Source organism: Anabrus simplex, chromosome 3 (genome assembly GCF_040414725.1).
Source record: "Anabrus simplex isolate iqAnaSimp1 chromosome 3, ASM4041472v1, whole genome shotgun sequence".
NCBI classification, from domain to species: Eukaryota; Metazoa; Arthropoda; class Insecta; order Orthoptera; family Tettigoniidae; genus Anabrus; species Anabrus simplex.
In genome coordinates this window covers 69,042,169-69,058,784 of record NC_090267.1, presented here as the reverse complement: position 1 = coordinate 69,058,784, position 16,616 = coordinate 69,042,169, and the positions used below count along the sequence as shown (strand labels likewise).

The 16,616-nt window shown below is 44.7% G+C and overlaps 1 protein-coding gene across 1 annotated transcript in view; it reads left to right on the top strand.

The window, feature by feature from the left end:
- The first annotated feature begins 1,205 nt into the window (after positions 1–1,205).
- LOC137498995 (uncharacterized) overlaps positions 1,206–16,616 on the top strand; it is a 160,876-nt gene continuing 145,465 nt past the window's right edge. The window contains exon 1 of the mRNA XM_068226997.1: positions 1,206–1,331. Within this exon, the coding sequence (XP_068083098.1) occupies positions 1,260–1,331 (72 nt within the window). The 5' untranslated portion in view covers positions 1,206–1,259. The remainder of the gene's footprint in view (positions 1,332–16,616) is intronic.

The window sequence follows — 16,616 nt, the reverse complement described above, 5'->3', positions numbered from 1 at the left end:
GAACCGAAGGCCAGTACGCTGACCGTTCAGCCAACGAGTTGGACCTCTTTCCCATCACCGAGCTCGACAGCTGGAATCGCTTAAGTGCGGCTAGTATCCAGTGGGTTCGAACCCCACTATCAGCAACCCTGAAGATGGTTCTCCGTGGTTTCCCATTTTCACACCAGGCAAATGTGTGGCTGTACCTTAATTAAGGCGACGGCCGCTTCCTTACCACTCCTAGTCCTTTCCTGTCCCAGCATCGCCATAAGACCTATCTGTGTTGGTGCGAAGTAAAGCAACTTGTAAAAATTTCGATCCCAGCATCGCCATAAGACCTGTCTGTGTCGGTGTGACGTAAAGCAAATTGTAAAAAAAAATCTCCACCCTCGTCGACGTTTCTCTCCTACAAGACGCGTTTTTTTTTAAGAAGTAAGTACCGACATTTTTGCAAAGAAATACAACATTAATTTGAAAACAGTTCATTTTCTTTGGATTCTACACACTTTAAATTACTTCTCCACATAGTCACCACCATTATTAAGGCACTTGTCATAACGGGGCACCAACTTTTGTATGCCTTCGTCATAGAACGACGTCGCCTGTGAAGAAAGCCACCCAAAGCAGAGAGAGTGTCTAAATTGTGTACCGTCTTAAAACGTAGACTTTCGCGACCACTAAATAACAGTATTTTGGGGAATATTAGGTCGTTTTACAACTATTGTAGGCTGAAGAGTTTCGATCTTGCTACCAAGCTGTCAGATTGCATTCTGGAGGTAGTGGGTTCGAATCCCACTGTCGGCAGCCCTGAACATGGGTGTCTGTAGTTTCTCATTTTCGTACCAACAGGCAAGTACTGGGGCTGTACTTTAATTAAGGCCATGGACGTTTTCTTCCCACTCCTAGCCCTTTCTTGCCCCATCGTCGCCATAAGACTTGTCTGTGCCGCTGCGACGTTAAACAAATAGCAAAAAGAAAAATAAATAAATACTAGTCATCGACTCAACTGTGAGATTTGAGACTGATCCGACCGTGCTGTGCTATATATTTAATACTGTGTACACTTACCTCGCATATCCTCTGTACTTCAATCTATGTACCTTCTCCTACACTTGCCGACAACATTCTGGCCGCCATCTTGGTCGATCAGCTGACTCCCCTGTCCCCCATGACGTCAGCTTCCATCTTCTTCTGTCTCTTGTCGAAGGAACTTTCTACCACATAAATGCGCACCACCTCCTTTGTCGGGCAGGTCGAACTGAGATTGCCAATCAGCGTGGATGCCCGAGCATATTGAACTTCGGCGGATGGAAGTGGCTCTCTGGTCCACGAACTTCAACCAGTTCCATCAGGTGAGAGATACTTAGAAGTATACACTTATACTTCATATTTTTATTCTTCGGCTTTGTGGGCGGGGCTTGGGGGAGTCACTGATACTGGGGGCCACTATTCTGTTTTGTATAAGAAACAATCACTGACACTGGGGACCACTATTCTGTTTTCTATAAGAAACAATCACTGACACTGGGGACCACTATTCTGTTTTCTATAAGAAACAGTCACTGACACTGGGGACCACTATTCTGTTTTCTATAAGAAACAATCACTGACACTGGGGGCCACTATTCTGTTTTCTATAAGAAACAGTCACTGACACTGGGGACCACTATTCTGTTTTCTATAAGAAACAATCACTGACACTGGGGACCACTATTCTGTTTTCTATAAGAAACAATCACTGACACTGGGGACCACTATTCTGTTTTCTATAAGAAACAGTCACTGACACTGGGGACCACTATTCTGTTTTCTATAAGAAACAATCACTGACACTGGGGACCACTATTCTGTTTTCTATAAGAAACAGTCACTGACACTGGGGGCCACTATTCTGTTTTCTATAAGAGGGTACTTCAGTGTTCTGAACAGTACTAATTCATTTCTTGAGCGGAACCGAACACTTGATAATATGAATGCAACATGGGAATCTTCGTGTATGGGACATATTATCTTGTGCACTGAATACCTTATTTTTCTGTGTTGTGTCTATCTGCTTCCTTTCTTGTTCCTTTATTCCCACCTTGTTATTCTACTTTGTGAATTTTGGTACTGATTCAGACATTCTAGGTTATATTTTTCTTAAAGCCTCATTTGTATCAGAGTTCAAAACCCAAACCAAACCCCACGGCACTTAACGCCCTTGAAAGGGTCTTGACCTGCTCAGCGACCGCTACTCAGCCCGAAGGCCTGCAGATTACGAGGGGTCGTGTGATCAGCACGACGCATCCTCTCGACCGTTATTCTGGGTTTTCGAGACCGGGGCCGCCATCTCACCGTCACATAGCTCCTCAATTCTAATCACGTAGAAAGAATGGACCTCGAACCAGCCCTCAGGTCGAGAGAAAAATCCCTGACCTGGCCGGTAATCAAACCCGGGGCCTCCGGGCGGGAGGCAGGCACGCTACCCCTACACCACGGGGCCGGCATCAGAGTTTAAAGTTTACCTTATATTGATTCACTTTTCTTATTTCATCTTTCTATACCTTGTTAGTTGACTTAAACATTTGTCTTTGGAAATAACTCTTGGTCAAAGGTCGTATCATAACCTCATTCTATTGTATTCTCATGCAGCTATTCGTCTCCCTATCTTCATAAAACTGAACTGTTGCTATTGTTCTTGGTTGTTAGTGGTTGATAGGTTGCCTATCTTCTTACTTAATATTATATCCCTTATTTATTGTCAAATTACCTGTTTCGTGTAATACTCTATTATGTAGCCCTATAGATGTATACTGGTTAGTCCAAGTTGTTAACCTGAAATTGAGAGTTTGTTTAGGCTTGGCAGTTGTGATTGAGATTATACAATCACTTTTGGGTAAACGTTTCTTCACTCATGAGAAACAAACAAATCATAAACCCTGAATGATATTTGCTTATTTTCTGCTGGTCGAAAATGTACACAGTTAACATACACTAGCGGGGAAAAAAAATCCAAACACCAAGAAGGGGTTATGCTGGATTAACGAACGTTGGTAGGCGTGTTTATACTTCTGAAAGATGACGTTGATTCGAATTTCCCGCAAATCGCATTAGCGTGGCGGTAGTATCGGTCCTATGACTTTGCACGTCAAGTTTGCTTTAAATACGGGCTGTACTGTTCAAGAGGGTTAGTTACCTCTGCGATTGGACGAAGTGACTGTGAGTGGGTCAAGAATGCATTTACGATGACGAAGAGGCCAGTATCAACAGCGCACTGCGGTTGAACGAGGCCGTATAGTTTGGCTACGTGAAGGTGGATTTTTCTTCCGCGCTATTGTAGAACGACTTGGCAAGAATGTCTCCACTGTGCATGCGTGCTGGTGGCGGTGGTCACGAGAAGGTATGTTCGCAAGAAGACCGGGCTCCGGACGTTCCCGTGGCACCACCGAAAAGGAGAACCGCCGTATTCGGCGTATGGCTGTGGCGCAGCGGACTGCGTCAGCAGCAGCAATTCGAGCGGCAGTTGGCTCTACAGTGACGCAACGAACTGTTCGACGTCGGTTACTTGAAGGGCAGCTGCGAGCCAGACGCCCTGCGGCGTGCATTCCACTCACCCCAAACCACCGCCGTCTGCGTCTTCAGCGGTGTCAAGCGAGAACTCATTGGAGGATGGAGTGGAGGTCCGTTGTGTTTTTCGATGAAAGCCGGCTCTGCCTTGGTGCCAGTGATGGCCGTGTGTTAGTTAGAAGGAGGCCAGATGAGCGCCTGCATTCCACCTGTCTGCGGCGTCGACACACTGGACAGTAGAAGCACTCTCGTGGTTATTCCACGCACCCTGACTGCAGATGTGTACGTTCGTCTGGTGATTCGACCTGTTGTGTGCCATTCATGGCCATCATTCCTGGGGGTGATTTCCAACACGATAATGCACGCCCCCATGCCGCTGTTGTAACCCAACGCGCTCTACAGAGTGTCGACATGTTGCCTTGGTCTGCTCGATCACCGATCTGTCCCCAATCGAGCATGTATGGGACATCATTGGACGACAACTCCAGCGTCATCCACAACCGGCATTAACCGTCCCTGTATTGACAACCAAGTGCAACAAGCATGGAACTCCTTACCACAAGCTGACAACCGGCACCTGTAGGACACAATGCATGCACGTTTGCATACCTGCATTCAACAGTCAGGTTATTAATGAACCAGCATGGCACATTTGTGATGGCTTTTCTCGCGCGGATATTAAACTATAGTTTCGTACCTTTAATCAATTAAATATGTTACCTCGACAAATATATTGTCATAGTCTCCATATTTTCCCTATTCCATGGTGTTTGGATATGTTTCCGCCAGTGTATGGCCTATGCGTATATGTTACAAGTTTTGATGTTCCACTGCGCATGCTTTCATAAGTTCTTATCTACATTGAAGATTGTCTATTGCTGTTGCATCTCCTCTGCTGGAAATGCGATGTCGGCGTACTTCCCAGTCTGTGTATTTTGAAGTAATTAATTTTAATAATCTCTGTTCTGGAACATAAGATTATAAGATCGCTGCTATATCGGAAGAAATCATGTACCGCAACGTCTACCTGCTCCAACAGTTCCGTTACTTCCAGAACTGCCTTTTCACATTGGGTTCTGAACTGCTCTTTCACGTTCTACCTATTTCATTACTGTGTACCTACCTCGTCGTGTCATTGCTAGCAGCATTGTACCCCTGTACATCGCACTCATTATTCTGTCATTGTATACCTGCCTCCTCTATCTCGTCAAAATTGGTAGCAGAACAAAAAAATAACAATAGTTACACGACATAGCCAGTAGAAGCGAGCTCTCCGATGCGATCGTTCAGTATTCGCTTTTGTCTTCCACTGTCAACAACATGAATGACTCCTTTCAATTGGAAAATTATCTGATGAGACGCAGAAGACGGCATCGTGGAACTGAGTGTGTTAATGAAATATATCTGAAAAGGGAAGAATTAGGAGAATGCCATCATATCTGGAAAGATACTAACCAAACTCGAACAAAATCACTTTGCAAGATCGTCACAAACCATGCGAATATTACTTGGACAACGGAGAAAGCAGTTCCATTACGACCATTTTGATTAAATATGACATATTAAAATAAATAATACACGGTCTTTATTTATGCTTGGCAGGGACTTTTTCGGTAGAGCCTCCGTGGCTCAGACGGCAGCGCGTCGGCCTCTCACCGCTGGATACCGTGGTTCAAATCCCGGTGACTCCATGTGAGATTTGTGCTGGACAAAGCGGAGGTGGGACAGGTTTTTCTCCGGGTACTCCGGTTTTCCCTGTCATCTTTCATTCCAGCAACACTCTCCATTATCATTTCATAGCATTTATCACTCATTAATAAATCATCTTGGGAGTGGTGACCCCATTGTAATAACAGCCTATATATGTTTCATTCATTACATCCCTGACCCGGTCAATGACTGGAAAACAGGTTGTAGGTTTTCATTTTCCGGGACTTTCTCGCTCGACCTTGGCCGCCAGTGACGGTTCACTTGCCGGCTACCGCGCGTGCGTATGTACGGCAGAATACGGTGCTCAAAATCATTATCATGCATTTATCATGTATTTTACTCGCCCTTTTTTACAGTTTATGCTGAAAATGTTCCCCATACCCTGCCAAAATAATTGGCATTTCCTAATGAAGTTTTCGGTTACTCTACCAAGTTCTTCAGCACTGATGAATGCAATTGTAACTCTTATATTGTCTTTAAGTTCATCTAGTGTGTGAGGGTTGTTCCCATAAACTAAATTTTTTAACATTCCCCACAAATAAAAATCACATGCCGTTAAATCTGGGCTACGAGGGAGCCACAGATTTTTACTTACGATCCTCGTACCAAACACGCTTCAGTAAGGAGATAACGACCTTTACGTCTATTGTTATTGTTTACTGAACCTGTAGGTTTGAATCTCTTGGCCAGTTGTTTTATTGTCCGTTCTGCACTTAATGTAAGTAGTGTGCAGATATACACGTTCACGTAACGAATGTTTCACATACATTACAGCATTATACACAATCACAATAAAACACGATACAATACGACATACAGTCCGCAGTAGCTTCATTGAACACCCTACTATCTCGGAGCTCAGCTCTCAACAACTACAGAAGTGCCGTAAACCGCGCGCGCCAGCGGCCGGTAGCGGACTGTCATCGCCGGTTAAGTTCGAGCGATAAAGTTCCTGCCAAGCATAAATAAAGACCCTGTATATATTATGTGACCTATACAGCCATGTCATAATGTTCACAACAGTCACCACAACAGCTAGGAGTATGTTCAATGTAACTTAAATTTGTTGAAAGAGACTAGTATAGCCCATGTCTCGGAAATTTGAGCCCTAGTAATAATACAGAACCTGACTTGTAAACGTTTGTTTGTGTGTATATGTACAGAACTCTGCATCACTACAAGTGTAGGCCTAAATGAACAATGTAATCGCTATTTAACGAGCATATCCATTTCTTCAGAGATTTCCTTCCATGAATTCCATTTGTAGTCACGCAAGTGATATTTACAATCACTTTGATCCCACAAGCATTTTCGTTCATATATAAACGTTATGAACTTTTCAAACACCCATATAGCTCGGAGCTCGTACGTAAAGATCCGGTAAAATCCCAGTAAGTTGGAAACGCAATCGGACGTCGTATCTAAACGCGCTTATACGCACGACTAACTCGTGTGCAGTGTGCGAGCCCGCATAACATTACTAGCGTCGGGATTGTTCGTATATATTCGTGTATGTATATATATATTTCGTACGAATACGGGTCCAATGTGCGCTCAGTGTAATGTGTAAACTTGCTGTAGTATTCCAGATCCTTCTGGTCACCTGTAACTTCAGAACTTCAGACAGATTAATAAATAAGAGCTAGAGTTGGTAGTAGTAGCAAGGAATTGTGACTACTCGTCTCTACACCACCAAGCTCGTTGGATTAGCCATGTAGAAAATGCATTATTCTTTCCTGTTCTGGTTACCAGTAAATAAGCAGTAGGGAAGTGTACTGAACAGTGTTGCCAACTTATATTTTCAAGATCTGCTAAATACTACTACAAATCCGCTAAAAATCCGCCAAGAAATCCGATCTCAAAAAATTAGCAATAAAAATGAGCAATAATAATAATAATAATAATTGTTCCGTGGTATTTCGTGGATCGCAGAGGTGAAAGAAGGTGCCGGGGTGAATGGGTCTAACTACAATGTCAAGAATTGAATTTAAAACTTAAACTGAAGGTTATATTTTCAGAACTTCACACATGACAAGATTTTATGGCAATATTGCAGGTACAAGCAGCAATCATTGAACAATATTGGGAAAAATCCAAGATTGCTGGTTTTAACAGATCATGGGGTTCAAGCCCTCGCTTCACTTTTCCTGAACTCCTAGCTCAAATTTACAAAGAGCACAAATTTACTCAAGGGCAGAAATCCCACAATACATGGAGCACTTCCTCCCTAAATTACAATGTCAGGCCTCCCAGAGGCACTTTTACAACACTTGAAAAAGAACTAACGTGCTCTCAGTTTTCCAAGCCTACTCAAGGCAACATAGCATGAAACTCTATTAATCTCTGGCCTTGCCAGGCACTATTTAAAATAGAAAACTTATTACACAGAGGTATCTAGTACCCAACCTACAGGGCCTTAGTAAAAAAAAAAAACAGGTTAAATAAACGGCCCTAGTACAATTTGAATGGAGTCGAAGACTGAGCTCCAAAAACTTAAAACTTGTAGGGCGCTTGGCCGACGAAGCAGGGGCTAATCCCAAACTACTGAGGTTGCACGCATGGAAATAACTTTAATACATTGCAGAAACAAAACGTGGCACCTCAAACCAAGATGAAGGGGAGCTCGAGAGGGTACATCACTCTCTATCCCCGATTTACAGTTGGAGATTTTATGAATCAATTACATTAGCCGGCAGAAAGTTACATTTTTAAAAAAGAAGGTTACATAACTGATGATTCGGACCTCTCCCTTGGGTTAAACTGCGAAGCTAGCAAGAAAGAAAGAGAGATGTTATGTGGCCATTAACTGGTAGAAGTTCTAGCAGCTGACGAAGAGGCCTCCCGCCTCCTGCTCTCCTGCTTGACACACACACTCAGTAAGATGACGATCAATTGGCCAAGAGAGGTGAAAATCCGCAGTTTATAAACCCTCGGGGAAAGTTCGAGACCATTCAAGAATAAACTAGCCACACCCTCTCAATTTTATTGGTTAATTTAAAAGTTACACTCAAAATCGAAGAAGAAGAAGAAGACTGTGATTGGTAGAAAATTAATTACAGAAATTATTGATTGGTTAGATTCAAAACTGGCGGAAAGAAAAGTTAAATATTGCCAACCCAAAAGTAAATGAACATCAATTAGTAAAAGAACTTATGAATACAAAACTTCTTTAAATCAAAAGTTCTTTCACTTCGCACCAGGGTGCATGATCATAGTTTTTAGTTGTGACATCTATGGAAGAATGTCCAAACTTCTTGATGAATGGCAAACAAAACAAGTAGAAATACAGTCAGTTCAGGAAACTTCACAATAACAAAATTACATCATATTTTTGTGGTGACATCTTCTGAGTAAATTTATAAGTTGGTGCAGGTTTAGTTTCACTGTTTCACCAGTAGAGGAGTTCTTTTAGGCGCTAGATTTAAATGCGCGGCGTTGTGGTGTACCTCCCGGTACAACAACAACAATGATAATAATAATAATAATAATAATAATAATAATAATAATAATAATAATATATTAAAAGTAAATATCTGCACTCACCTGATCTGTGAGTTTCACTGGGATTAACTCACTGCCTGCGAGCCGGCGAAATAAAACTTGTAGGCGTTTTATTGCCGGGTGCAAACTAGGTGAATCTCCTACCTCAAGGGCCACACACAAAACAGGCCAGTTCATTAAACGGTCTTCCTTCATAGCATAAATATAAATGCTACTCTCTCACAGTTTCATTATCTGTCGTCACTCGTCAGCTAAGAGATAAGTAACCTTTCCCCACGCATTACAGATTTATGATACCATGATCTCATAAATCAAATCCAATTAACATGTTTCCCTCATGTGACTGCTAGCCCCTGACAAGAAATACGGAATAGCTCGGAGACAGACTGGAGTGCAAATTTTTAAAAAAGAACGTAAAGTGGATAAAACACTAAATTCCGCTATAACAAATCTAGAATTCCGCCAAATGTAGCGGAAAATCTGCTAAGTTGGCAACACTGGTACTGAATGGATGATCATGCCTAAATCACCACTTGTATACCTTCCTATGAGTTAAATTATCCCAGTGATATTCTTGTTTGGTATGAGTTTATTCTTTTAAAAACCAACCTTCGATTTCGACGGGTTTCTACTAGAGTAAATTATGTCTGAGTACTTTCTTTCTTTCTTTCTTTCTTTCTTTCTTATTTGCTTTACGTCGCACCGACACAGAAATGTCTTATGGTGACGATGGGATATGAAAGGTCTAGGAATGTAAAGGAAGCGGCCGTGGCCTTAATTAAGGTACAGCCCCAACATTTGCCTGGTGTGAAAATGGGAAACCACGGAAAACCATCTTCAGGGCTGCCGACAGTGGCGTTCGAACCTACTGTCTCCCGGATGTAAGCTCACAGCTGCGCGCCCCTAACCGCACGACCAACTCGTCAGGTATTTCTGAGTATAAAAAATGGTGAAAAATACTAGATTACAGGATTGTAAAGGTTTAATAATTTTTTTTACGAAGAAGTGAGATTGCATTCTTGCAGCAATGTATTATGTTACTCACATAATAGACATAGATTACGAAGACTGACTATGTTCGGTGACGTTTCCGTGTGTGACCTAGACGGAACCCCAGTCAAAAACAGTGGGAAATCGTTTAAAACATGGCGCCGTTTTTACCTGCTGTATCACACGGTAATAAAGTAAACTTGTATCCTCACCCCGAGGTGGTGCAGCTCTTTTCAGGCACACCTCCAATGGAGGTGAGCTGCATGTACCATATTAACCACGTACCAGCCCTCCGACTATTCTTAAATTTCTGGCAGTACCAGGAATCGAACCCGGGCCTCCGAGGACGGCAGCTAATCGCGCGGCAATAACGTGAGGGAGATGACGAACACTGTTTTTTTCTAATTGCTTTACGTCGCACCGACACAGATAAGTCTTATGGCGACGATGGGATAGGAAAGGCCTAAGAGTTGGAAGGAAGCGGCCGTGGCCTTAATTAAGGTACAACCCCAGCGTTTGCCTGGTGTGAAAATGGGGAAACCACGGAAAACCATCTTCAGGAAACACAGGTTTCCATGGTTATCACGGTGTCGGTTTTCTGTCCACGCTAATTCCGGCCCAGTAAGTATTCATGTTATAATGTTTCATTATCGGTGGTGATGGTGGTGATTATTGTTTTAATAGAAAGTACAACGAGGCAACCATCCTCTATATAACACTAATCACCTCTATATAACACTAATCATAGAGAAAAAAATGGAAGGGATCCGACACTTCGAAAAATGAAGTTACCGGCCAAAGAAAGAAAAGGTCCACAAAGGGCGTGAAAATTAAAGATTCCCTAAGGATTCGCAAACCTAATACCGTAGAGGTCAGAAAAGAACAAGAGTTGACCAAGTGAGGTCAGATAGGATAGATGAAAGCGAGGAGCCTTGCACAAGTAGGTGGAAGAAGTGCCAGGGCTCGCCAACCCACGCTCCCAAGTTAAGAGCCCCTGCCGCCTCTTACGACAGGCAGGTGATACCGTGGGTGTTGTACTGCCCCCACCCACAGAGGGATGTTTTATTATGTGGTGCAGCCCAAAGCTAAGCCTAGTCATTTTGGTTAGTAGATGCAGAACTTATGGCCATCCTGTAGACTTAGGAATACTTGTTTTTTTAATCGTGTATATAGTTGTAGATTACATGCGTATTTTTTGTTGTATATTTTCTGTGGGTAACTTTTCTTAAGCTGACAAGTCTTTTTAGTAAATACATTTTCTGGATTCAGATTTTGACTTTACTAGCGTTTACACGCAGCTTCGCACGCTTTCTAGTTTTTATGAAATTCAACCTATAGTAAATCACGCCTGCTTTCTCGTAAGACAGCGACTGTACTTCAGCGCTCCACGCGAACAGTATGTGAAGCTTGTCGCTATGAACATAGTTGGCGGAAGCGACATGTATGGCAGTCACTCGACCAGATTCAAAGAAATTCCAGGCAATGTGCATCTTGCGGTAGCGGGATACCTTTCATGACTCTTTGTCTCCATCACCACGCGGCCAGGGAAGGTGGGGTGGGTCGGTGAGGGGGTCGCATCTGTCTCGACTCGCCTCCTTACTCACACGAGAGCTGACTCTGCCATGGAAAAAGCGCGGGTGTTTTCTTAAACAGATCCTAAAACGATATTAATGATCGAAACTACATATTGTTGCGTATGTTATTGACCGTTATGACATTCTGTTCCTTACTCTATGGTTCATTTTCAGGAGATTTTGGAATTGTTGTCATGCTTCACATTTTCTTCGGCTGCACGACCCCCTAAAGAGATATTTTGATATTAAGTAGTCTGTATCTTCATCAAAGGTACCCGCTATAATTTTGCTAATAATAATAAGCGTATGGCGTCAGCTACCGTGTGCAGACATTTCTATTCGACGCCATCTGGCTGTCTGCTCGTCAATTTCGACGTTCCGTTTTATCCTGTGCCTACTAGATGGCAGACCGAAACTCTCTTGGGCGTCTATGGCTGAGATGTAATGAATTGTGTCGGGTAAACGCCAATTGTGTAACCAGAGATCTTTTACATGCCGACATCGTGCGACATGGAGTGTTGAATGGACGTTTTTCCGCCCTTCAAAAATCCGACTACCTCTGCCGGGTTTGAACCCGCTATCTTGGGATAGCGGCACTCACCATTGATCCACAGAGGCAGCTTTCTTCTTAATCTGTTTACCCTCCAGAGTCGGTTTTTCCCTCGGACTCAGTGAGGGATCCCACCTCAAGGGCAGTGTTCTGGAGCTTCAGGCTTTGGGTCGGGGATACAACTGGGGAGAATGATCAGTACCTCGCCCAGGCGGCCTCACCTGCTATGCTGAACAGGGGTCTTGTGGAGGGATGGGAAGATTGGATGGGACGGGCAAGGAGGAGGGAAGGAAGCGGCCGTGGTACCATCCCGGCATTTAACTGGAGGAGAAGTGGGAAACCACGGAAAACCACTTCCAGGATGACTGAGGCGGGAATCGAACCCACCTCTACTCAGTTGACCTCCCTACGGCTGAGTGGACCCCGTTCCAGCCCTCGTACCACTTTTCAAATTTCGTGGCAGAGCCAGGAATCGAACCCGGACCTCCGGGGGTGGCAGCTAATCACGCTAACCACTACACCGCAGAGGCGGACAGAAGCAGCTATAAGTTTGCTAAATTTGAGCTCAATCGGTCTTGTAGTTTTTACGTGAAGGACGGAAAGACAAACAGACCAGCATTCAGCTTTACGTATTAGTAAGGATTTTCCTAAGCAACAGTCCCAAAGGCATACACATATGTTTTATGCCAACATTTTCTCTGGGGTTATACCGCACAGCTTATCTTTAAAGAAGCCAGGGAAACTTTCGTTAATTTTTACGGTTGCATATTGGCAAATAATCTGGGTTTTTAGATATGACAAAGTGTGTTAAATTTTTGTTCCATATCCCCATTAAAAAACTGTGGGCCGATTGCAGAAACTATGACTAGTTTTAAGTCTTAGACAACGTCTTATTCGAGCACGATCTTCCGTTGCATAAACAATGTTCAGCCGATGTTTATCTAGACGTTTAAAGTTTCAATATTGGTTTGAAAATGGAAATAGAAGTATCTTCCATCAGCTGTTTGCTTGTCGCAACCAATGAAATTCGTCGGAGCGTGCGCGAAACATTAGTCAGCTGTCATCTTCCTATACATTGCTCAAGTATGACTTGCCCACAGATAAGAATATCGCCTTCGGTGGAAATAAAATCTCATATTATTATCAACACTAAAGCGACACGCCACCGTACGAGGAAGTGTAGCTTTGATTATAGTGTTGTTACAGTGGGTGTAATCTAAATAGCTTCGGCGGAGGGAAGATGAAACCATATTGCTCTGTAACTGAATGAGTTGTACGGGCCATATAGATGTAGCTTGCATTCTAGAGATCATACGTTCGAAACGCACCAATGGCAGCCATGAAGATTGTTTTCCGTAGTTTCCCCATTCTTACATCAGGCAAATACTGGTGCTGTCATTACGTTGCCTCGTGTTACCTACCGCCCAATGTAGAGTTTTTCCCGGCCGACTTCGACTCAGTAATTAATGGACGACCGAGCTCGATAGCTGTAGTCGCTTAAGTGCGGCCAGTATCCAGTATTCGGGAGATAGTAGGTTCGAACCCCACTGTCGGCAGCCCTGAAAATGGTTTTCCGTGGTTTCCCATTTTCACACCAGGCAAATGTTGGGGCTGTACCTTAATTAAGGCCACGGCCGCTTCCTTCCCACTCCTAGCCCTTTCCTGTCCCATCGTCGCCCTAAGACCTATCTGTGTCGGTGCGACGTAAAACAACTAGCAAAAAAAAAAAATAATTAATGGACGTTCTAGAATCATCCTAGCTGGGGTCTTCAATGCGAAGAATCCTAGGTGGAAGAGCCGTGTACTCAACGACCGTGGGAAAAAAGCTCGGCCGCTACCTGGATAGATGTCAGCTACTTTCTCACCCCCCACCCCCACCCCCCGATAAACCCACCCACTATCATTACTCCGGCCTACGTCCAGACACAATAGACATAGCCATCTCCCGTAACCTCAATATGTACCCTAATCTCTACACTCAAGACCCACTAGACTCCGATCATTGCCCCGTACTACTCACCCTAGAAGCCATGCCCCTTTCCGACCCCCCCCCCCCCCCCTCATCCCACTACATAGAAGGAAGATTGACTGGCAGCTTTTCCGCACTACACTTTCAGATAATATCATAGGCAACCCCAGCATTCGCTCTTCAGAAGATATAGACGTCCAAGCTGAACTAATTGCCATAGCTATTAGGTATGCAGCTGAAACTTCCTCCGTGGGACCGAAGACCAGACCCCCGTTACGGCGCCCGCTCCCTCCGCAGTACACCAGCTTCTGAAGCTCAAGAACAGAGTTAGGAAGCTGTGGCACGTCACCAGGGACCCCAACATGAAGATTGTATGGAACAGACACCGGCGAAACATTAGAGTACTAATCGAACACCACCGCCGAGCTGCATTCCAGTCGAGGTTGGCCGAGTTAAGCTCTACGGATGGCTCCATTTATCGTATGGCACGTAAATTTACAGGTGAAAGGACAGGCATACCCCCACTGCACGGACAACGTGGATTGGCCCACTCAGACAAGGATAAGGCAGAGGCATTCGCAGACACGTTCGGAACTACGTGCTCTCCGAATGAGGAGCCAGCAGACGAAGACGTTATAGATGAGGTCGAGGACAGCCTCCTCGAACATGACTATAATGACCTTCCTAGGGACTTCAAATTTGTTTCAACTAGAGAGGTGGTACGTCACATCCAGCGCCTGAAAAACAGGAAAACCCCCGGCCTGGATGGGATTTCTCCCACCTTTCTTAAGAATCTCCCTAAGAAGGCCATTACTTTTCTGACTAAACTTTTCAATGCAATATTTCGCTTTGCTCGCTTCCCAGCCTGCTGGAAAGTGGCTAAGGTCATAATGCTGCGAAAAGGAACAGCTAAGCCAACGTTCCCACAGAACTACAGACCTATTAGCCTGCTCTCAGTTATCTCAAAACTGTTTGAGGCTATTCTCCTCTCCCGCCTACAGACTGTAATAGACGACCTCAACTTAGAGCCGAACGAGCAGTTTGGCTTTAGGAAAGGCCTCTCCACTACTCACCAACTGCTACGACTGACTGAGGTCATCACGAAAAACTTTAACGACAACAGGTACACAGGAGTCTGTTTTCTTGACGTCGCTAGGGCATTCGACAAGGTCTGGCATGACGGACTAATATACAAGCTAAGAACCCTTGGCTTCCCTGGGTATCTTACAGCACTAGTCGCAAGTTACCTCAGCGACCGTAGCTTCCAAATCTCCGTAAACAAGGAGCTATCGACAGCACGCCCCATCACAGCCGGAATACCGCAGGGTGGGGTAATTTCCCCTGTGCTGTTCAAAATGTATACCTCCGACATGCCAAAACCTGCGAACACTAAACTTTACTTGTATGCTGACGATACAGCTCTGTCCGCGGTCTCGTGGCAGGCCCCGAGAGTCGAACACCACCTTCAGACAGCGCTGACCATTATCGAGCCCAGGCTCGAGAAGTGGCGCATCAAAATTAATGTACGTAAATGCCAGGCTACGCACTTCACGAAGAGACGAGGCAGTATGTCGGGCGTTCTGAGCTTCTTTGGTGAGGTTATCAGATGGTCCGACAGCGCCAAGTACCTGGGGGTCACCCTAGACCGCGGACTGACATACCGTCAGCACATAACTAACATTTCAGGCACCGCCCACGCAAGGGTATCAAAATTATTCCCCATGATCTACGCTGAAAACAGCCTCACACAAGAACAGGCTCCTCTTGTACTTGAGTATGCCTGTCCTATATGAGGCGTGGCCGCCGATTGTCACCTGCGTAGGCTGCAGTCCGTTCAGAACCGGGCCCTGCGGCTTATAACTGGTTGCGAGCGGTACACACGTATCACCCACCTCCACGACCTGTGTCAAATGGACACTGTTAGGGTGAGAATGGTTAACTTAGCTAAGACAATCTACAGGAGGGCCCCACTAAGTGGTAACCCTCTCATTCACAATTTAGGCTCCTACGAGACTCGCGGCCTCAAGCACAAGAGACCGCGGGTACTCGTAACGTAAACTTCTCCGCGCACCTAGCGCATTTTACTTTCTCTTCTAAGTGCCTAGCGCCATTATTTTACACCTCACTACCTAACACAGCGCTAACGCGCCCGGCCACACTCTGGCCAAAGATTGTCTAGAATCTCACCCTAACCCCATTCATCAGCAATATTACAGCCATGGGATTAGACATTACTGACATAGCGCTCAAGACCGGTATCGGTCGACGGGCTAAAAAGTTCTCGCTGCTACGAACAGGGGGATGGCATGGCATGGACACAGTTCTTCCTTCCCAGTCCTTGCCTTTTTCTATCTCATAGTTCCCGAAAACTTACCTGAATTAGCGCGACGATTATCCGCAAAAGAACCACGCATACACAACCTACTTTTTTTTTCTATTTGCTTTACGTCGCACCGACACAGATAGATCTTATGGCGACGATGGGACAGGAAAGACCTAGGAATGGGAAGGAAGCGTCCGTGGCCTTAATTAAGGTACAGCCCCAGCATTTGCCTGGTGTGAAAATGGGAAACCACGGAAAACCATCTTCAGGGCTGCCGACAGTGGGGTTCGAACCCACTATGTCCCGAATACTGGATCCTGGCCGCACTTAAGCGACTGCAGCTATCGAGCTCGGTTCCTACTTTTTAGTGTCACTATTATGCGTGCTTACTTGGCAGTAAATGTAATAACTGAATCCCTCCCGGTGGATGTATGTGTCAGCCCTCTGACGATCGGGACAAGTTATTCTGGTATG